At 41.5% G+C, this 21,911-nt stretch overlaps 1 protein-coding gene across 3 annotated transcripts in view; it reads left to right on the top strand.

Moving 5' to 3' along the window:
* SLC25A26 (solute carrier family 25 member 26) overlaps nt 1-21,911 on the top strand; it is a 141,201-nt gene that overhangs the window by 118,817 nt on the left and 473 nt on the right. For all 3 annotated transcript variants that reach the window (XM_059940151.1, XM_059940150.1, XM_059940152.1), the window contains 3 exons: nt 10,806-10,875; nt 16,205-16,269; nt 17,323-17,396. In XM_059940151.1, coding sequence (XP_059796134.1) covers nt 10,806-10,875; nt 16,205-16,269; nt 17,323-17,396 — 209 coding nt within the window. The remainder of the gene's footprint in view (nt 1-10,805; nt 10,876-16,204; nt 16,270-17,322; nt 17,397-21,911) is intronic.

Genomic DNA, 21,911 nt, shown 5'->3' on the forward strand with positions numbered 1-21,911 from the left:
GAGGATAGTGGCTTGTCAGTGTACCTGTTTCTGGATAAATGGAGCTTGTTAGTGTAAGCCCCCAGTTCTTCCATTTGAACCATTTTCATAAAAATCTTTTAAAAAGATTGTTACATACTTAAACATAGCAAACCAAGTGTGTCTTTCCAGGCAGAAGTATTAAAAATAATCACACCTTTTCTTGTTGACTTAAAATTTGTATCATGAGCATCAGTTATAATAATAAATGTTACTCAGTTTAGATACCTTTTGCCCCTACCCAAACTAATAAAAGACATCAAACCACAGATCCAGGAAGCTCAGACAGCCCTCCGATCAGAATAAATACCTCCCAAATGAAACCTAGCCACACATTTCCAAAAATATTACTTTGTAATTGTAAAACCTAAATATTACTCAGCAAACTCAGCATCTTACGTTTGCTCAAGAGTAAATGAAATTTCTTATATTGGGTTGGCCAAAAAGTTCATTTGGGTTTTTCTGTACCATCTTAAGGAAAAACCCAAATGAACTTTTTGGCCAACCCAATATTTACCAGCACAATCATTCATTAAAAAATTTCTTATGAACTCTTATTATCTTTACCACCCTAATTATCTAGAAGGTAAATATCTCAGTATCTCAACCAACCAAAATACAGTTTAACCGAAAGCAAGGTACAAATCAGCCACATCAAGTTGGTGCTATTTACAAATCTCAGAATAGTTTCAATCCAGCTGCCATTATAACCAAGATTAGCCTGTGTACTGTAAATAGTTAGGTGTACCCAGTTTTAATTAGTTCTGTTTAAGAGGAATCCATTTTAGCCCTTTAACCACTTGTGTATATTGCTCCAGCCATGGTAGGACAGAAGTGAAAGCTTACTTGTGGTTCCCGATTGTAATCATTATTCTTTTCATTTAAAAACTTTGCTTTGGAAATCCCGTATTTATTTATTTATTTATTTTTAAAAATTTATTTATTTTTTTATTTTTTAAAACTTTTGGCTGCATTGGGTCTTCATTGCTGCCTGCGGGCTTTCTTTAGTTGAGGTGAGCGGGGGCTACTCTTTGTTGTGGTACGTGGGCTTCGCATTGCGGTGGCTTCTCTTGTTGAGGAGCATGGGCTGTAAGCACGCAGGCTTCAGTAGTTGTGGCCTGGCTGGCTCAGTAGTTGTGGCTCACGGGCTCTAGAGCGCAGGCTCAGTAGTTGTGGCTCACGGGCTTAGTTGCTCTGCAGCATGCGGGATCTTCCCAGACCAGGGCTCGGACCTGTGTGCCCTGCATTGGCAGGTGGATTCTTAACCACTGCGCCACCAGGGAAGTCCTGGAAATCTCTTTTTTAAAGTCATGTTTGTATATAAGTACTTCACAGAGAATTCATTAATGTAAATTATAAATATAATTTTATTATTCAGTTATTAATTGTTAATTAAATAATAAAATTATAGGCAGCTGTTGCTTTAATTATTTTTTAAAGTGTATATGTCAAAGCTATACAATAGCTTGATCACCTACAGTATGGAGGGCAGTTGAGTGAAATTAATCATCTGCTGTCTTTAATGTGTTATGAAATTCTGGTGCTAGACAGACAGCGGTGAGACCTCCACAGAGGATTGTCTTTTCTGTTGTCTTAAATGAATTATCATCATTTATTATGATGTCATTCGTGTGGAACTGAGTAGACGATTCAGCACACATACCTACTAAGGTACCATAAAACTCATGGGGTAAAGTGTTGTAATCTTACACAATTGGAAGCCACATAACTACTTCTGAGTACAACAACTGAAGAAGTCCCAAATTTAAGTTTCCCTGCACTGAAGCTAAAACGCTTATTTTCAATTTGTTGTTCGTTCATAAGACAACTGTGCACATTTGGGTGGGTCTTTTAAAGTGACAAAGCCTTCTCTTCATGCTGTACTTGAAAGACACTTGGCTCAGGCTTGGACTCCCAGCCATTTCCTAGTATCGGGCCTGGTGTTTGCTCTCTGTCCTGTGAATGAATACTGGTGCTAATAGCTGTAACCCTGGCGGGGGTGTGTGTGGAGGAGCCTCGAAAGTACTTCACGCCTTCTTCCTCTGATGGGCCTTGAGCTCTGAGTGAAGAATCACTTGGGAAATTAGAACAGCCTGATTGTTTTGTAGCGCCACCACTAAGTATTCAGGATTCCTCATAATATCCTACTGGATAATAGAAATATCATTAATTGAAAAAAAAATCAGGACTGATGTTTAAAATTTGCACACCTTTAAACAATGTGAATGGTGAAATTCAATTAAGGTCTGTATCTTAGGAGTATTGTACCTATTTTCATTTCCTGTTTTGATCATTATACTTGGGTTATGTAAAATGTCAACAGTAGAGGAGGCTGGGTAAAGGGTGTATGGGACCTCTACTATTTTTGCACATTTTCTGTAAGTCTAAAATGATTTCAAAATGAAATTTTCTAAATAAGCTACTAGAAATCGTTTCCAGTCATCCTATGTTAAGGAAACTTTTCTCAAGAAAAACCGCAAAAGTGAAACTAAGAACATTTCTGACTGCCATTCTCGTTGCTTGAAATGTCTCATTTACATGAGATATAAGCTAATGTGCATGGATTCATCTGAAAATTTCATTTTTTATTTGAAAAGAAAATGGAAACAGGACTTGGAATAGAGATAAGTAAGCGAACACCAAGTAAAGTATGGCCGCCTGCTTTTTTTAGTCTTACAAGCTCTGTCACATCAGTTGAGACCCAACACTGTGGTTCTTCACGTTTGGGCCTCCTTTCTGCCCTCCCCCCGCAGTCATTTACTTGCTTTTACAGGAATGATCATTAGACCTCTGTGGCAATGGAAATACTTACTTAGGTTGAGAAGTTACGGCAATTTAAAAATTTTTGGTGTTGAGACAGGGCCTTAAAAAAAAAATCCTCCATTCCAAACCTACATGATTTATTACATTTATTGACATCAAAATATTTTCTTTAATAACTTGCATATTATATTGTAGCTTCCCTAGAAGTTGAGCTGTGTATCGAGGAAGCTTATAAATGTTGCATATATACTATTCTGTCTACAAGGCACATGGCTTTAGGGGACCGTAACAGTCAGCTTCATTTCCCCCACTTTCGATCTATGTGACCTCAGGCAAGTTACTTGACAACTCTTAGTACCACCCTATACCTGTGTGTCTGGATAATAATACACACCTTTCAAAATTAAATGAGAAATGTGAAATCTTTTGCATAGTTTCTGGAACATGCTAGGTACTCAGCAAGTGGTAAGTAATACTGTCAATAGCAGTCACTCATACTGTTGCCTAAACTACATTTTTATTCCATTTTCTAATCTACCCTTAAATTATTGAAAGCTCATAAACAATAATATTATACTTCCTACGAGTAATCTTTCCTGTCTTTTTTATTTTTAACATCTTTATTGGAGTATAATTGCTTTACAATGGTGTGTTAGTTTCTGCTTTACAACAAGATGAATCACCTATCCATATACATATATCCCCTCATCTCCTCCCTCTTGCGTCTCCCTCCCACCCTCCCTATCTCACCCCTCTAGGTGGTCACAAAGCACCAAGCTGATCTCCCTGTGCTATGCAGCTGCTTCCCACTAGCTATCTGTTTTACATTTGGTAGTGTGTATATGTCCATGCCACTCTCTCACTTCGTCCCAGCTTACCCTTCCCCCTCCCCACGTCCTCAGGTCCATTCTCTACATCTGTGTCGTTATTCCTGTCCTGCCTCTAGAACCTTTTTTTTTTTTTTAGGTTCCATATATATGTGTTAGCATACGGTATTTGTTTTTCTCTTTCTGACTTACTTCATTCTGTATGACAGACTCTAGGTCCATCCACCTCACTACAAATAACTCAATTTCATTTCTTTTTATGGTTGAGTAATATTCCATTGTATATATGTGCCACATCTTCTTTATCCATTCATCTGTTGATGGACACTTAGGTTGCTTCCATGTCTTGCCTATTGTAAATAGAGCTGCAATGAACATTGTGGTACATGACTCTTTGAATTATGGTTTTCTCAGGGTATATGCCCAGTAGTGGGATTGCTGGGTCATATGGTAGTTCTATTTTTAGTTTTTTAAGGAACCTCCATACTGTTCTCCATAGTGGCTGTATCAATTTACATTCCCACCAACAGTGCAAGAGGGTTCCCTTTTCTCCACACCCTCTCCAGCATTTATTATTTGTAGATTTTTTGATGATGGCCATTCTGACCGGTGTGAGATGATATCTCATTGTAGTTTTGATTTGCATTTCTCTAATGATTAGTGATGTTGAGCATCCTTTCAAGTGTTTGTTGGCAATCTGTATATCTTCTTTGGAGAAATGTCTATTTAGGTCTTCTGCCCATTTTTGGATTGGGTTGTTTGTTTTTTTGATATTGAGCTGCATGAGCTGCTTGTAAATTTTGGAGACTAATCCTTTGTTGGTTGCTTCATTTGCAAATATTTTCTCCCATCCTGAGGGTTGCCTTTTCGTCTTGTTTAAGGTTTCCTTTGCTGTGCAAAAGCTTTTAAGTTTCATTAGGTCCCATTTGTTTATTTTTGTTTTTATTTCCATTTCTCTAGGAGGTGGGTCAAAAGGGATCTTGCTGTGATTTATGTCATAGAGTGTTCTGCCTGTGTTTTCCTCTAAGAGTTTTATAGTGTCTGGCCTTACATTTAGGTCTTTAATCCATTTGGAGTTTATTTTTGTGTATGGTGTTAGGGAGTGTTCTAATTTCATTCTTTTACAGGTAGCTGTCCAGTTTTCCCAGCACCACTTATTGAAGAGGCTGTCTTTTCTCCATTGTATATTCTTGCCTCCTTTATCAAAGATATGTGCGTGGGTTTCTTTCCTGTTCCATTGATGTGTATTTCTGTTTTTGTGCCAGTACCATACTGTCTTGATTACTGTAGCTTTGTAGTATAGTCTGAAGTCCGGGAGCCTGATTCCTCCAGCTCCATTTTTCTTTCTCAAGATTGCTTTGGCTGTTTGGGGTCTTTTGTGTTTCCATACAAATTGTGCAATTTTTTGTTCTAGTTCTGTGAAAAATGCCATTGGTAGTTTGAGAGGGATTGCATTGTATCTGTAGATTGCTTTGGGTAGTATAGTCATTTTCACAGTGTTGATTCTTCCAGTCCAAGAGCATGGTGTATCTCTCCATCTGTTTGTATCATCTTTAATGTCTTTCATCAGTTTCTTATAGTTTTCTGCATACAAGTCTTTTGTCTCCTTAGGTAGGTTTATTCCTGGGTATTTTATTCTTTTTGTTGCAGTGGTAAATGGGAGTGTTTCCTTAATTTTCTCCTGTCTTTCCAGCCAGTTTTTTGTTGATCACAGTCCTCTGGTTCCTCCATATATGTGAACAAATATGTAATTTCAAAATATTTTCATAATTCATATACAGTACTTTTTACCAGCCAGGTTTCTTGTCATTATCCTTGTTGCTTAATGAATTTAAAGTTGCCCCCAAATGAATCATTTGTAAACAACACTCATCTTTTTAGCTTGGTCTCAGTATTCTTTTTCCAAAGTTCTATATTCAGACAATTCATTATTTAAAAAAATTACAAACCCATATTATTTAAAGCAAATTATTTTGGACATTGACAAAGTTTGTTCATTCACTTGAATATTCTGATATCATTCTAGTATGAGTTACCTGTATGTGGAAGTGAAGTGTCTTATAAATCCCTTCTGTTTGCTGTCAAGACACCTGTAACCTATACATCCAAGTCCAAGTATGTATATACTCTGTACCTACCTGTTTAAACTTTGGCAAGTTACTTAACTTCTCTGAGCCTCAACTTTCTTGTCTGTAAAATGAGGTTAAGATAGCACATACCTTAGAAAATTGTGGTTAGGATTTCATGAGTTAATGTATGTAAAGTGTTGGGTACCTGGGGCATAGTAAGTTCTGTATAAGTGTTTATTGTGGTTGCTGTTATAATTGTTACTTCTCTTATGCTCTGTGTTTGCCTTGGAAGTTTCTCACTTGAATCTAAATCTTCTGGTTATAGAGATTTTTTGTTTAAGGTATTTATTAGTATCCTTTTCTAATACAAAATGATTTCTTTATATGTTTTTAGGCTAAATTGTTCTGGCCAGGTGATATGCTTATCTTTGGAGATTCTATTTTTAAATTGTGTCTTCAGCCATCAGAGTCTGTTTTGATCCAGTGTTTTTCTTCCCCTGGCAACCAATTTTTTTCCTTCCTAGATTACAACAGGCGCCTCTGTGAAGCCTTCTTTGTCACTTTCTGTTATAACCCTCTTCTGCCCTCACTCTACCCCCATCACATATTAGACCTGGGGACTGCTATCTTTTTTCCCTTGACCTTATACTGCCTGAATCCTAGTAGGTATTGAGTAAATGTTGAATTTATGAGTTACATAGTATCTTTGATTTTTTTCTCCTGTATCACATGTAGTGCACATCTTATTATTTGTTCTTTATTACTGCTTATAAACTCAGCATTATTTGTAGTATTTTAAGTCTGTTTGGAGTAAACTTTGGCTCTCTGGAACCCTTGAAGGTACCAGTAGAAACTGAAGATGACCTTCAGTCATTACCAGAATGACTATTTTTATGTTTTGTATCCTTTTTCTAAAAAGTCAGCAAAGTAAATAATGGTGTTAAAATTGGCATTTGCCTGATAAAATACACATTTTGCCATCTTTAAGGTAAAAAGTTGCTGTTCTACTAATTTGCTTCTTATGCTGTCTTGAGTGCTTATAAGAGCTCTGGAGAAAATAATGTTTTCTACACAGATATACTTGCACACATTACAGAATTTACTGAAAAAATACCAAATACTCTGCTTAATGGAAAGATTATCTTTAGAAAGCTGTTTGTGATAAAACTTTTTTTTAGCTCATCTACTTCCACAGGTAAGGTTACAAAAATATTTTTGATAGCTGCACTCTTAGTCCAGTGATTTTAATAAATACACTTTCCAAGTAACCGTTCTCATAGTTAGGTGGAAGGAAATGTTGGAGCCCTCAGGCACCACACATCATTGTATCTCTAACTTGTTAGGTAGTTTCCATAGTTAGGTGACTGACTTAAGAAAAGTTGTTAAAGTTGACAAACAGGGCCCTACATGCCTTGGTTTGTTTATATGGCATCTTCTCCATTTCTGTAGCAACTTACTCAACCTTCCAGGTGTATTTTCGGTGGGGAAGTATTGAGAGTAGAAAATTAGTACTAAGTTTGCTGTTCTTCTTTCAGTTGTGGTATATTTGATCATCCATAAAAATGTCATGCCACTATCAGCAGGTCATTACACTATTCTAACCATTGTAATGAATATATTCAAGAGGTCTTATTTCTAATATTCTTCATCCTTATTTCAGTACCTGCCATTATGCTAGACATCCTACCCAGTGCAGTAAGGCTAGAAAAAGAAATAAAAGGCAATAATCCAAATTGGAAAGGAAGAAGTAAAACTGTTTATTCACAGACAGATGATCACTGATGTAGAAAATTTGATGGAATCTCCAAAGAAGCTACTAGAGCTGATAAATTTAGCAAGGTTGCAGAATACAAGATCAGTTTGCAAAAGTCAATTGTATTTCTACATATTAAGCAATCAGAAACTGAAATTTAGAAAAAAAAACAATACCGTTTACAAGAGCACCAAAACATATGAAATACTTAGGGATAAAATTGACCATACAAGTGCAAGACCTATATACTGAAAACTGCAAAACATTGTTGAGAGAAAATAATGGAGCCCCAGGGCTTCCCTGGTGGCCCAGTGGTTAAGAATCCGCCTGCCAATGCAAGGAACACAGGTTTGCACCCTGGCCCGGGAAGATCCCACATGCTGCGGAGCAACTAAGCCCTTGCACCACAACTACTGAGCCTGAGCTCTAGAGCCCACAAGCCACAACTACTGAGCCCATGTGCCACAACTACTGAAGCCTGCGCGCCTAAAGCCCATGCTCCACAACAAGAGAAGCCATGACAATGAGAAGCCCGCGCACTGCAATGAAGAGTAGCCCCTGCTCACCACAGCTAGAGAAAGCCTGTGCACAGCAACGAAGACCCAACACAGCCATAAATAAATGAATGAATGAATGAATGAAAATAATGGAGCCCCAAGTAAATGGAGAGATGCACCACGTTTATGGGTCAGAAAACCCAATACTGTTAGCATCTACATTCTCTCCAAAGTGACTGATAGATTCATTGCAATTCAAATGAAAATCTCAGCAGGCCGGACTTCCCTGGTGGTGCAGTGGTTAAGAATCCGCCTGCCAATGCAGGGGACATGGGTTTGGGCCCTAGTCCAGGAAGATCCCACATGCTGCGGAGCAGCTAAGACCGTGAGCCACACCTACTGAACCTGAGCTCTAGAGCCCACGAGCCACAACTAGTGACCCTGCACGTCTAGAGCCTGTGCTCCGCGACAAGAGAAGCCACCGCAATGAGAAGCCCATGCACCGTGACGAAGAGTAGCCCCTGCTCACCCTGCAACTAGAGGAAGCCCGCGCGCAGCAACAAAGACCCAGTGCAGCCAAAAATAAATATTAATTAATTAGTTAATTTTAAAAATCTCAGCCTGTTTTGCAGGAATTGATAAGCCGATTCTAAAATTCTTACAGAAGTGCAAAGACTCTAGACTAGTCTGAACGACTTTGACAAAGAAGAAAGTCGGAGAACTAATACTACTTGAACGCAAGATTTATTATAGAGGTGTAGTAGTCAAGAAAGTATTCAATTGGTATCAAGATAGATCCGTAGATTAGAGATAAATAGAGTCCAGAAATAAATCCACACATATATGGACAGTTGATTATTGACAAAAGCGAGAAGGCAGTTCATTGCAAAAAGGCTAGTCTTTTCCAGTTGCTGGAACAATTACATATCCATGTTTAAAAACAAAACAAAAGAACTTCAAACCTTGTACATACATAAAAATCAACTTAAAATGGAAGATAGATCTAAATATCAAACCTAAAGACATACAATTTCTAGAAGAAAATATAGATGAAAAATCTTTGTGGTCTGAGTTAGGTAAAGATTTCTTAGATCGGTCACCAAATGCAAGATCTGTAAAAGTATAATTTGGACATCAAAGTTAAATATTCTGTTCTTGGATAGACACTGTTAAGAGTATGAAGAGACAAGCCACAGACTAGGAGAAAAGAATTGCAGGTGACCTGTAGCTGGAATATATAAAGAACTGTAAAACTCAATAATTACAAAAACAGACAACCCGATGAAAATGTGCAAAACATTTGAACAGACACGTCACTAAAGAAAATATATTATGGATGGTAAAAAAGTACATGAAAAGGAGCTCAGCATCATTAGCCATTGGGGAAATACATATTAAAACCACAATGAAATGCTATTGCATACCAATTAAAATGGTTAAATTTTTAAAATACAATACCAGGTGTGGGAGAGGATGTAAAGAAACTGGAACTGGTCTAAGTGTAAAATACGACCACTTTCTAAAACAATTTGGTAGTTTCTTAAAAAGTATACGTACATATACCTGCCATGTGGTCCAGCTGTTTCACTTCTAGGTATTTTCCCAAGAGAAATGAAGGCATGTGTCCATACGAAAACATGAATATAAATGTTCATAGCAGCTTTATTTGTAATAGCCAAAAACTGGAAAAATCCCAAATGTCTATCGATAGGCAAGTATATAAACAAATAATGATACAATGGAATATTACTTAGCAATTAAAAAGGGGTGAACTATTGATATCCACACTAACATGAGTGAATCATACAAAAATTCTGAAGGAAAGAATTCGAGTTAAAAAAATTAATGTATAATTACATTTATATAAAATTCTAGAAAAGGCAAACGAATGTAGAATGACTGATCAGATTGTTTAGGGGTTGGTAAGGAAGGGCAGGAAAGGGGGATGACAAAGGGACACGAAACTTTTTTGGGGTGATGGATATGTTCACTGTCTTAATTATGGTGATGATTTCACATGTATGTCTATCAAAAGTTACCAAATCACGTACTTTAAGTATGTGTAGTTTATTGGATATCAGTTATACCTCAATAAAGCTAAAAACAAAAATAAAGAGTACAGGCTCTGCTGTTAGAAAGCCTGGGTAAAAGAAGGATAATAACAGGACCCAACTCTCAGCGTTGTTGTGAGGACTGTGGGTTTTGATATATGGTCAGAGATTAGACCAGGGCCTGACTCAGCGCTCTTCACCATTTGATATGACTGTATTTTATTTTCTACTAAATCATAAACTCTCGACAAGCAAGGCACCACGTCTCTGCTATCATTTTGCGTAGTTTGAAACTCAGCATGAGTATTTATTTGTGTAATCCTCAACGTATTACAAAAACAGGGCAAAAAGCGTTTTGACGAACTTTACGTGGTTCAGTAATAGTATTAGCATCCTTCAAACATGTACAGCATGGTTAAAGATTGAAAAAAGAACTGTGGAATTTGGTATACACTGCTCTGGCCTAATTTGTGAATTATGGTATTTATATGTTTAGAATTATATGGGAAATATTTAAAATGTTACATTGTCTTAAAGATATATCTTTCTTTTTATACGTGTATGTAAATGTGTGTATATGTGTGTGTCTATCACACATATTCCCTGAAAATGGTTTCCTTTGGGCACTCTAACGTAGCTGTCACCCTCGTTTCTTTGACTTATTTTAGAATGCAGTTAAGTCCTTGGGAAAATCACTTATGTCATCAGTGAGGAATGCCACCAAAATAGCTTCTCACTTAAGTTCCCATCCCCAGAGCTAACCCACGGGAGGTTCCGATAAATTCAAATATTTAATAACTTGTATTTTTCTTTCTCCTTAAACACAGGCCCTCTGGTCCTGGAGGCAGGATCATGTGGTGGATTCTTGGCAGTCAGCAGTCTGTGGAGCATTTGCAGGTGCAAAGGATTATATTATACTGGGAAAGACCAAAGAGGGGGAGAAAAATGTGAAAATATTAACTGTGCAAAAACAACATTCTTCAGAAATTCCAGATTGTTTGGAAGAAGAGAGTCCCACTAGTTGTTTGAGAAAAGAGAGTGTCTTAGGAAAAAAAAAACCTGCTAAAAAGGTGTCTGCCTGAAAGACAGCCAATTTGTTTTTGACAAATTTTTTCTTTTTATTAAAGCCTTCACTCAGGCCCTTGGATTATCTTAAAGATGATTTAGCAAGGCCTCTGTGGGAAGAGACTGGCTGTGGGTGCAGCTGTCTGCCTTGAGCACTTCTTGGGGGGGTTTAGGCGATTTTTGCAGAAGGCAATGATTCACGGTCCATGTGACATGTTTGACAGCGCCGTAGATTAACTGGTGTCAGGAGAGCAGAGGCGGCTCCACAACTTACTGAAAGCTAAACTGCGCGGTGTAGAAAATATGGAGATCTAAACATCTGGGCATTTTCTAGACATTAAACAAAGAGCAGAGTGACACTATGCAATGTCTATCCATCACTTGGTCATAGGCATTTTCCAGTGAGGTTTTTAGTGAGAACTCAGAAACTGGAAAGAATTTAATAAGTGAGAGGTGTAACAGTCTAAAAGAGAAATACATTTTGTTGCAAATAAAGGTGAGTGAGAATTATGGTTGAAATAAATCGAAACGGAAATTTGCCAGAAAATTGTAAACTGCTGGTTTTGATGGGAAGCCAGTAAACTGACAGATATGCGGGCTTAGGATACCAGCCTTAGTAGAAAATAATTCATTTCCAACTTGTTTAATGGTCGTTGGATGGGTTTTTAGTTGTAGTGATTAGGAAAACAGAAAACATACATTTTATAATGAATAAGTGGACCCATCTGACTTATAGAATTGATAATCCAAAATAAGACTCTTGCCTCTAGATATGAAGCCAGCTCAGATTGCTTATGACGGGTAATTGTTTCCACATGATCCATAGTCATTAGCTGTGTTAAATGGGTAGGTGGTCTTGATTCATTTGCCAGTGGTCCGGAGTCTTTACTCCCCAGTCCCTAAGAAATGGGCGTTTCTGTGGACTCCCTTCTGGGTCCTGGGCACAAAGTAAGCATTCTGGAAATTGAGTCATCTTGGATAAGGAAGGCCAGTTCTTAAAGTTAACATACTATAAAACGTCTGGGTGTTGAAACAAATATATATATTCTCTGGTCCCTTCCCTTAAGTAGCTAATTCAAAGATTTGCTTGCAAATATGCATTGTTCCTATTAAGGACATGTGCGTTCATTACAATTCCTTTTTCTGAATAATGCTGTGTAATAGGCACTAAGTACTTAGTTTAGTCAGGGGGTGGGAGCCGGGGAGAAACTTGGTATCAGACCCCCACTGTTTGGCGGGATCCTGTGGGCCAGGCTCTTTCCATTCCGGTGGCCCCCCTGAGGCTGAGGAGCGCAGCAACCCACACTGCCCTCCAGGGACAGCGGGGAAGCTGGGATGCACGGGGCAGGGAAGGGATTTGCCCAGAGCCTCAGGATCCAGTGCTGGCTGACCTGTCTGAATCATAGAGCTGTCAAACCTCTGCTGTATCCCCGACTAAGGAACGAGACTTTGGGGCCTTATTGAGCACCAGTTTCCTTACCTGTAATGCAGAAGCAACCCTCCCTCCATTAAGGGGTTGTTGCTGGGATAGGTGCGATAATGTGTGTTAGAACTGCGTTTACGGAGTTACCACTATTTCAATAAGAACAACCAGCACCCAGGAAATGAAAAGCTGTCATCATCCCAGTAATTCATATTCTTAATTGCATAGAAAAAAATAACACATTAATAAACTTACTATACATAATCATCACCTCTAGTAGGGTGTAGATTTAAAAACTACTCCAAGACAATTATCTTATTTTTTCAGCTGAGGTTCTGATAGGAATTTGCCCAAGGTCTGCAGAAAATCCATTGTCAGTACATCTACATGTATTTAACAAAAGATAAAGTAAAATAAATAGATTTCTTGTTTCTATCCCTTTTGTTTTGAAATTTTAGTTGGTACAAATGTTGATCCTGAGGAACAAGGTTACTCTTTTAAAACCTTTCTGAAAGATAAACGTAATTGGAAAATATTTCAGATTGTGAAAAAGCGACATTCTGTAAGAATTTGCTGCAAGATTGTGCACTGCACAGTATAGGGAAATGACTAATGACTAGTCGTCTTGGGCAGCCCCTAAGATCTGACATGCTTACTGGCTGTACTTTCAGACGTTTTTGCCTTACATGGCCACAGAGGCAGTGATAAAACTTGCCCTATAAACCAGAAATCTGATTTCTCATCCCTGTGTGCTTTTCCAAGTTTAACCTGGTTAAATCACTGTAGACGAACCACTCTCTGGCCATCCTTGGCACTCTTCGGTGCCCATGCTTGCTTTATAAACCACTTGGCACAAATATCCAAAAATGTCCCTTGAGATTGGAGGTGTTGATGGCTCGTCATGCTCAGAAATTCCCTTGGCTTCTGGTCAGGGGTTAGATTTGGGGGGTGGGGGGGGGGCGGAAACAGACTTTGCCAACTTCCCTACTTCAAGTTAACTTCCAAACATAAAACCATCATTCAGTCTTAGTAATTATGTATGACATCTGCTACTATAGTGATATCTGCTATTCTAATGTCCTTTGATTAGTTTCCTGTAATGAACACTTAACTTACATTCTCTAAGAGAGAAGGAGAGAGAGAGATCTCTCCCCCCATGGCTTGAAATTCTAGAATAGGGTGAGGATTGTTTGGGTAACAAATGACAGGGCTTGTTACGGTCTTTAAAACACAAACGAAAACATGTTTGTTGCCGTTGTTGTTGTTGAAGCTGTCCAAGTCTGGACACTTGTTTGGAGCTCGTAGGTGGAGCTGCTCTTCCCGCCCCCAGCTCATCTGGCGGGGGGGAGGCCCTGGGCGGACAGTGAGTGTCAGTGCCGCCCACTGCTGCTCCCCCCACAGTCACAGCTGCTGTTGGAGGTGACAGCTCCATAACTGTTGTAGGAAGGCGGCCCCTTTGTCTGGAGAAGGCAAAGAACCTGCATTTCTTCCCTGAGGACAGGTGAGATGTAGTTTCACTGTAAAAGTCTAGTTTCCCCTGAATCTGGTTCTTGAAAGCAGTTAGCCTAACATTCAGTAAAAACCCAACTCTAGTGGAACCCATAGAAAATTGTTTCACATGTGATTTGAGCACTAAAGTAGCCTGCAGTCGCTGTATCAAATAATTATTTCCTGTCTAATGTTAGCATGTTTCTTGTATTTATTACCAGCGGTTTACATTTCCCTTAAGTAAAATGCCGAAAATAACTACATTTTAACTGGAAATACAGCTCCCCTGCCCCCTCCCCATTATGACCAGTTATTCTATTACGTGATCTTCACAAGTCCTTCTTACAGCCTCATAAAAAACATTGTGAGGTCTGTGAATTAAAGCAGTCTTTGATATTTGAAGACATTTAAATCGACTTATTAATAACTTGCATAAAATAAAGTTTCCATCGTGGTAGTAAAAGTAGGACCTACTTTAGCATATGCGTTTTTGTCTAACTTTTCTTCTTATTACTTTCATGAAACAGAAATCACTGGGAGAATATTGGCAGGCATCTACAGTAAAGGAATGGTGAACTTTGCTAATGGCCCAAATAAGTTCGATTTACAGTATCCAAATTTAGTGGAAAACAAATACTTTTCAACATAGGTGACGTGTGAGAGCCTGAGTGGTCAGACGGGACAGATGATGTTCTTGTCAATTTTTAGGTGGTTCGGGTCAGTTTGTAAAGATTTTCAAGTAGGAAAATCGTGTATGCATTTCTGGATTTTAACAACTGGATACATTTGGATTTGTCTTATTCATATATCAAAGTCATCGTGTAGTGAAACAGCATTACTTTTGGAGCCAAGGTACACATGACTTTTGAGTCCCACCTCCTTTATGGCAGAGTAAGTGGTTAAAAAAAAGTGAGAGTAGTATTTCAGGACTGGGTCCACAAAATTTTAAAATACTTGCAGTTTAGCAGGTCCCTGAATTTCAGACAACTTTTGAATTGGGAGGAAAGTGTTTCACATATTCATAACTCAAAGGTGGCTAAAATAAAAGGGACTCCAGTATACGTGTTTATGGTTTTTACTCGTTAGCCCTAAGATTGGTGTCATTCTGGGTACATCTCTCAAGAAGTCAGCATCATAATAAATGTTACCAAATGGAGGAGGTTCGGTTTAATGATCTTATTTCAGCAACATATTTTAGAAAGATATTTGGCAAAGATCAAATGACCTCCTTGTCCACACACCGCAAAACTTAGAGGGAGAGGTGTGCTATTTCTGAAGCATCCTTCACACACGTGTTCTGTTCAGCTCTTAGAAAACTGCCGATTTCACCCTGTCTCACGGAAGCTGAAACTTTAGAAAGCCCTTTTGGGCTCATTATTTCTATCTCCTTTGGGCCTTTTGGGGTTTAAAATATATCTTTGTATCGTATTAAATAAAATAATGGTACCATATACTGTGATTTCTGTTAAAAAAGTAGTCCTCCAGTTCCTCTGTCTGTAGATATGAACCCGTTTAAAATACGTGGATTTAAAAAAAATCAGTTTGGCAGTCATGGCATTTAAATAAAGAGGACAGGAGAGAAAAGTTAGGAAAGAAGCAGTAAGGAAGAATGCAGGCTTGAATCAAAACTGACTCTAACAAGATATGGAAGCGAGTTTAGAAATCTTGTTACTCTAACTGGCCTGTTGATCAGAAGCCTGCAAATACAGAAACATTTATCCTCTTTTAACCATAAGAAGCCAGCCATTTATACGAAAAATCCCCACACTGATACCTGTGTCTGTTTGCCAGTTTTGCCTCAGAGCAGAAACCAGAGCAGCATTTTGGAGTCGGATTAGAGAAGATGGGCCCATGGAAGGCATGGACCCCCTGAGACTCATGGGGCACACAGCATGCCTCTCTGAGTGGGGGTCTGACCACGACACAGCCCCATGTACACACACAGGTTTGTCTGCTGCTTCACAAGAGAGCAAGCTACATTGTGGGGCCTTGTTTTTTTACTTGCAGGTATAAAGCATTATCCCGTCACCTCTTCTATATGCAGTCAGACATCACTACAAAGCAGGGGAGTGTGTGGGTAAAGATTTTGCATGTGTGCTTCCTATTCTTGAATCAATCAGGTGGACGTAACGATAAAGAAGTATTTTTGGCAGAGTTATGAGGAATTAATTACAAAATAAAAATGAGAAAATACCGTGTAATGCAGTAAACAGGACCTCACTTGTGTGTTGGGTATTTTTGTATGCACAGGTGGATTTGCAGCTGCAGTCACCACGCCTCTGGACGTGGCAAAAACCAGAATCATGTTGGCAAAGGTAAGTGGTAAAATAATGTAATGTAGACACAACAGATGCTTGTATCTGTTAGCACTTAGGGCTTACATGTATATAAAGTGAACAAAAGTGGCGTAACACCTATAGTTAGCAGCCTTTTGCTGCCTGTTGAAGCACTAATGAAACTGCCTTTGGACAAAGCAATATCCACAGGAATCGCTGTGACTGATGTCTGGGTAGCATTTTACCTTTTTGCAGTCATTTTCACCTGTATTATGTGAACAGGGAGGGCTGCTAGGGCCTCTGCCTGGTGATACGATTTTCAAAGAATCTCTATTTTTACTGGTGACAGACCCGAGGCTCAGAGCGTTGGCCTGCTTCATGCCATGCAGCAAGTATGAGGCTCTGAACTTACAAGAGTGAAGGCTTATTAAGCCTTCACCAGATGAATCAGGACATTTTTCAGAATTGTTAAAAAAAAAAAGTCGTTAAGTAAAATTGTTTTTGAAAAAGCTGGACTGAGAGTTCAGGGAATGGCATACATATAACATACCTGGACCAAAACAATAAAAACTAAAAAGTCATACCCTTGTGGAAACGTGGAACAAATAAGGGCAGAATCGTAGTATGTAGCTTGATAGGGCGAAGCCTGTTTTAACTTGAACACAGTATTCTTGGTTAAGTGTGTTCATTAGCCACTTAGGTAAGTTTTATAATCATACCATTCATACTGATTATTCCCCATTCTCCTCAGATGAGTTAATACCGCTTTCAGTATCTTTCCTGTTCAATAGTAATATGTGAATTATCTGGGTTAAGCTCTGCTCATAGGCTGACAGTGAGAGAAGGAACCTAGACAAGCTACTTCTGGTGGGAAACGGGCCAACTCAGTGCTTGCTTGTGGGTTCAAGTGTGAGGGCTTCTCGTCTAGTGAGATCCAGAGGTCCTGATTCCCGGGAGACCCCCCAGTCTATCTGGAACTGTGTCCTACAGGAGGGTGGTGGCGAGCCGTGTATCTGAGGGTATCTAGAGCCTGCTGTAAGTTGGTTGGGGAGTTTCGTGAAATGATGGTTTCTCTTTTGTCTTTCCACGCAGGCCGGCTCCAGCCCTGCAAGTGGGAACGTCCTCTCTGCCCTGCACGGGGTCTGGCGGACACGGGGGCTGTCAGGGTAAGGCTGGGAAGGGAGGCCCCGCCGCTGCCGCCGTCCACCCTCCTTCTCCTTTAGCCCAGCATCAGGAGAACACCCACCCTTCCTTTTGCGTGCCCTGGTTGGGGTATCATTTACTTTTATCGTACACAACGTTACGTTTGACATTGCTTACGTGAGATGATATTGCACAGTCGGGTTGACGCAGTGTCATAGCGGGTGATTCCCATCTCATCGTTAGATGGCATCCACCTCTGTGGCCTCTGCCAGGTTCTGGATTGCAGCACTGAGAAAGCCGGCGTCCAGTTGTGTAAGGCAGGACGCAAGTGACGAGGAAAGCATTGTTAGAAGAAAGCGTCTGTGGTTTGGGGCACTTTTAACCCTTAATAGTTATCACGTTTAGCATAGCATAGTGCCTGACACCTCCCTTGCAGCTCACGGCTCTGCATCATCTGCAAAGGTCTCTTCACGATGCTATTTCAGCATTGCTTTTACAACATGTAAACCTGTCTAAAGGTTGGGATCTGGGCTTCCCTGGTGGCGCAGTGGTTGGGAGTCTGCCTGCCGATGCAGGGGGCGCGGGTTCGAGCCCTGGTCTGGGAAGATCCCACATGCCGCGGAGCAACTCGGCCCGTGAGCCACAATAACTGAGCCTGCGCGTCTGGAGCCTGTGCTCGGCAACGAGAGAGGCCGCGACAGTGAGAGGCCCGCGCACCGCGATGAAGAGTGGCCCCCGCACCGCGATGAAGAGTGGCCCCCGCTTGCCACAACTAGAGAAAGCCCTCGCACAGAAACGAAGACCCAACAAAGCCATACATACATACATACATACATACATACATAAAAAGAATGTAAGCAGACAAGAATAGCATTAAAAAAAAAAAAAATAGAAAAAAAAAAAAAAGGTTGGGATCTGTAACAGGTAGATGAAATCACGATTCTCTCTGGAATCATCTACCAGGGATTTTGCTGAGAGAGCAAAGCGGCAGCCTCCTGTAGGGGAAGGTTGAAGGGAGCCTAGTGACAGGGCAGGTGTGAAACAGCATGGCCACGGCGGTGCCACCTCCTCGTCCCGGTGCTGTGTCGATCATTTATTTGACTCTAGTTTTGTGTCCGTTTGGCAGGTTTTATTGCAGCTCGTTGACAGCCTGGGGAACATGGGGCAGGTTGGTCAGGCCGCAGGCCAAGGGTATTTTGCAGGAGTTAACAAGCCCCATCCTCTATTCAAAACAGGTAACGGATGGTTTTGTTAAATGTGCCAACTCTCAATGGCTGCTGCTTGCCTGAAGGACAAAGGGTTTGGAGACAGGGGCTGGGTTTACCAGAAAGGAGTAACTGAGCCTTGGAGGGCAGGGTGGTAGCTTGTATGTCCTGAGTCAGTGATTTATGGCTAATAGATTATAAGTAGGTAGGAATCTGGTTGCTCATAGCTGAGGCACGTTGATTGTGACACAGGATCCTCATTGCACAGTGAAATGGTGTGAGGAAAAAAGAAGAGCTCTGAAGTAGCAGGGAAAAGATTCTTAGGGCTTCAAATAGTGACTGGGCCACATAGAGGTATTGCATGCAGTAGCTGTTTTAGGTCATAGAGTCAAACTGCTAAATTTCACTCTTACTTGTTTCGATATAGTTCTTATTAGAGTCTGTGGCAACTATTGGTCACAGCTAGGCCCTTGACTTTAGCCCTGTGGAGTCCGTGTGGAGCCGCAGCCCGTCCGCCTTTCTCGAAAAAGTGGTGATACTCGGGGATGGCACAGTCGGCAGGACCGTGGCCCCAAAAACTCGTGGACAAGGAATTTCCTTAAGTAGATGATTGAAACTAAACCTTCCCTGTCCCAGTGGTGGTGTTATCTAACCAGGCAGTGCCAGAATTACAGGCAGAGGAAGGGTGTCATCAACATGCTGAGGGCCTATTCCTGTCCCTGCTTTCAGCCCTGAAAAGGTAATTTGGATTTTTGCCAATCTTCCAGAAGCTTCTAAAGTCTTGGGCTCTCATTAGTATGCCCAGTGTGGTCCTTAGCAGAGTATTTCAGGCAGCTAATGACAGTGTTCATTAGCTTCCTATTAACGTGATAAAAGACAACAAGTAATTGGACCAGAGAACTGTAACGAGAAGCAAACAAAACCTCCTGCGAACGTGGGCCACTCTTCTGAGCAGTGGTCCTAGGCTTCCCCAGCCGCCGCCTCTGTCGGTTTTCCATGCAGAGCCCCGGTGGGCTCCGGAACACACCTGCCGGGTTTAACAGAGGATTCGAGCCGCCTCCCCACCTGCAACGGGCTGGTGCTGAGCTCTCGGCGTAAATTAAAGTGGTGACACTTGGGTCTCTCCGTGTTGGTTCACACGGGGAGGGACCACGTTCTGGCACCCGATTTGGAAGATGTGCCCTCAGGCAACCTGGTTTCTCTGAAATAAAAATACCACACGCTCACCGAGCCCAACAGCCCGAAAGCAGATGGGAAACCTGTTTATCCAGCGTTGCTCCTTCCTCCCTTTCTTCGGCTCATCACCTGGCCTTTTGTTTTCCTCTCCTGTGCCCTTTATGTCCTCACCGCTGCTGCCCTGTGTCCCCCCAAGCGGCGCCCGGCCCTGTGCTGAGCGCCTGACGTTTGTCATCTCGTCGTCGTGCGGTCCCTCCAGTGCAGCCCTGCTCTGTTCAGCCTTCGCGTCTGCGTTGCGTTGGGGCCCTCACTGTACAAATTACCCTAATGATGTTAACACACAGTTGTCATCTAGCGAAGCCATCAATTGCTTCCATCTGCCCCTCGCATGGAGCAGCTGAGCTCATTAGCAGCGGGGAGAGGAATGAGACACTGGCTGTAGAAACAAGGCAGGGAGGGAGGGAGGGTTTTGTGGCCAACGTGGTTTCCACAGCTCAGCCCCTGCTGACCCCCCCCTTCCAGCACTTCTCTTTGTAGGACGGGGGCAGGGAGATGAATCTCTTTTCCGGGCCACAAGGACACAGTGGCCTCAAAGCAGTAATTTAGGGGCCACCTCATGCAAAAACAGTTTGCATGATGCTGGGCTGAACAACTTTTTTCCTTCCAAGTGTATTTTGGTCTTCTGTAGAATTTTCACGTAGACAAGAAAAAGAGGTTCTCATTTCGTGTAGTATTTTACTTGACGATTTAAATCCTCAGTTAGCTAACTAAACTATGGGCCCCCTAGAGCCGCTCTCGAGTCCGTTTTGCTCAGAAGTGCTGAGGGCTACACACAGGGCGGTCAGGCTGGCCTCTCCCGGCCGTCACACAGAAAGGAGGCAGCCGGGCGGCTGTGAACCAGGCCACGGGGGTTTCCTTCCGGTCCCTTTCTTGGCACGCCTCCCTTTAGCTGAGCATGGAGGTTCCCCAGAGTTTCCAGGCTACACAGGCTACTGCTGGCATAACCTCCACGTTTTCAGCTTTCGTCCCTGGATCCGACCCTAAGTCTTTTTCGTGGTCAATCCACTAGTTCTGATTTTGTAATTTTGTTCTCTGCTTACACAAGTAACACTCTTGGTAAAAAAAAGGTTCATTGTTGCAGAAACACAGGCAAAGTCTCCTGTACCCCTTGCTCCCCAGAGAAAGTAGAGGATGCATCTCGGCCGTGTTTGTCCAACATGCAGTCACATTATACATACAGCTTTGGGACTTGACTTCCTTCAGAACCTATTTTGTATACGTTCCGTGTTGGTCGCTATGGACGGCCTTATCAGCGGCACAGTCTCCCGTGTGCGTCCACCGTAGCATCATCTCTGTAACCAGGGAGCAGATTCTTTGCAGTTTGTCTCTTATCAGCACCACCACGATGACCATCTTTGAACAAATACCTGTGCATCGCTCTGGGAGGGTTTTAAAGAAAGACTCCCCACTTTACATCCCCAGTAACATTGTTCTTTTACTCTGCATTTCTTTGCTTCTTCCAAAGTTGCAACTTGGATGGTAACTGGCTCTCTGTAGTGCTTGGGGACGGAACCTGCAATGAGGCGCTGCTCCCCTCCCACCTGGAACCCACTCGCCTTCCTCGTCCTTTCTTAGAGGGGAGAGAAAACAGGGAATCCATGGAGATTCGATTCCCCGCGCGGCATCGCCTTTGTGGGTCTCTAAGGACAAAATGGGACGGAGTGGGTCACTGGGAGGGGCAGCAGAGTCGTCCGGAAATCTTCCCCAACACCCAGGGCCCACCTCAGGTTTCCGGGGAGAGGGTGGGGGGCTGGTGCCCTCCAGCCTTCCCTAGGATTCAGCCCTTTGACTTCTCTATAAAAAAAAAGTCAATTTCATCATCTCTTGAAAGCAAAAATGGTGTGACAGTCTTAATAGAACTGTCGTGGGGACAGAGTTACTGTGTCTTGACTAATTGCTGGGCTGAACTGTGGGTGCTCACAAGTAAGCTGTTTGTATTCAGCCGCCTTAGCCAACAAGCAGCTGGGCTCCAGCTTCAACAAGTCTACTCGGGAATGTAATTTAGTGCCATTCTGAAAGGAAAAACAGACACATTTTAAGTGCTGTGTGGGGTTAAATGAGCGTGGTGTGTGGAGTGGAGCAAGCTGTGGGTGTTGG

The sequence above is a fragment of the Balaenoptera ricei genome, chromosome 11, assembly GCF_028023285.1.
Source record: "Balaenoptera ricei isolate mBalRic1 chromosome 11, mBalRic1.hap2, whole genome shotgun sequence".
Taxonomy (NCBI): Eukaryota; Metazoa; Chordata; class Mammalia; order Artiodactyla; family Balaenopteridae; genus Balaenoptera; species Balaenoptera ricei.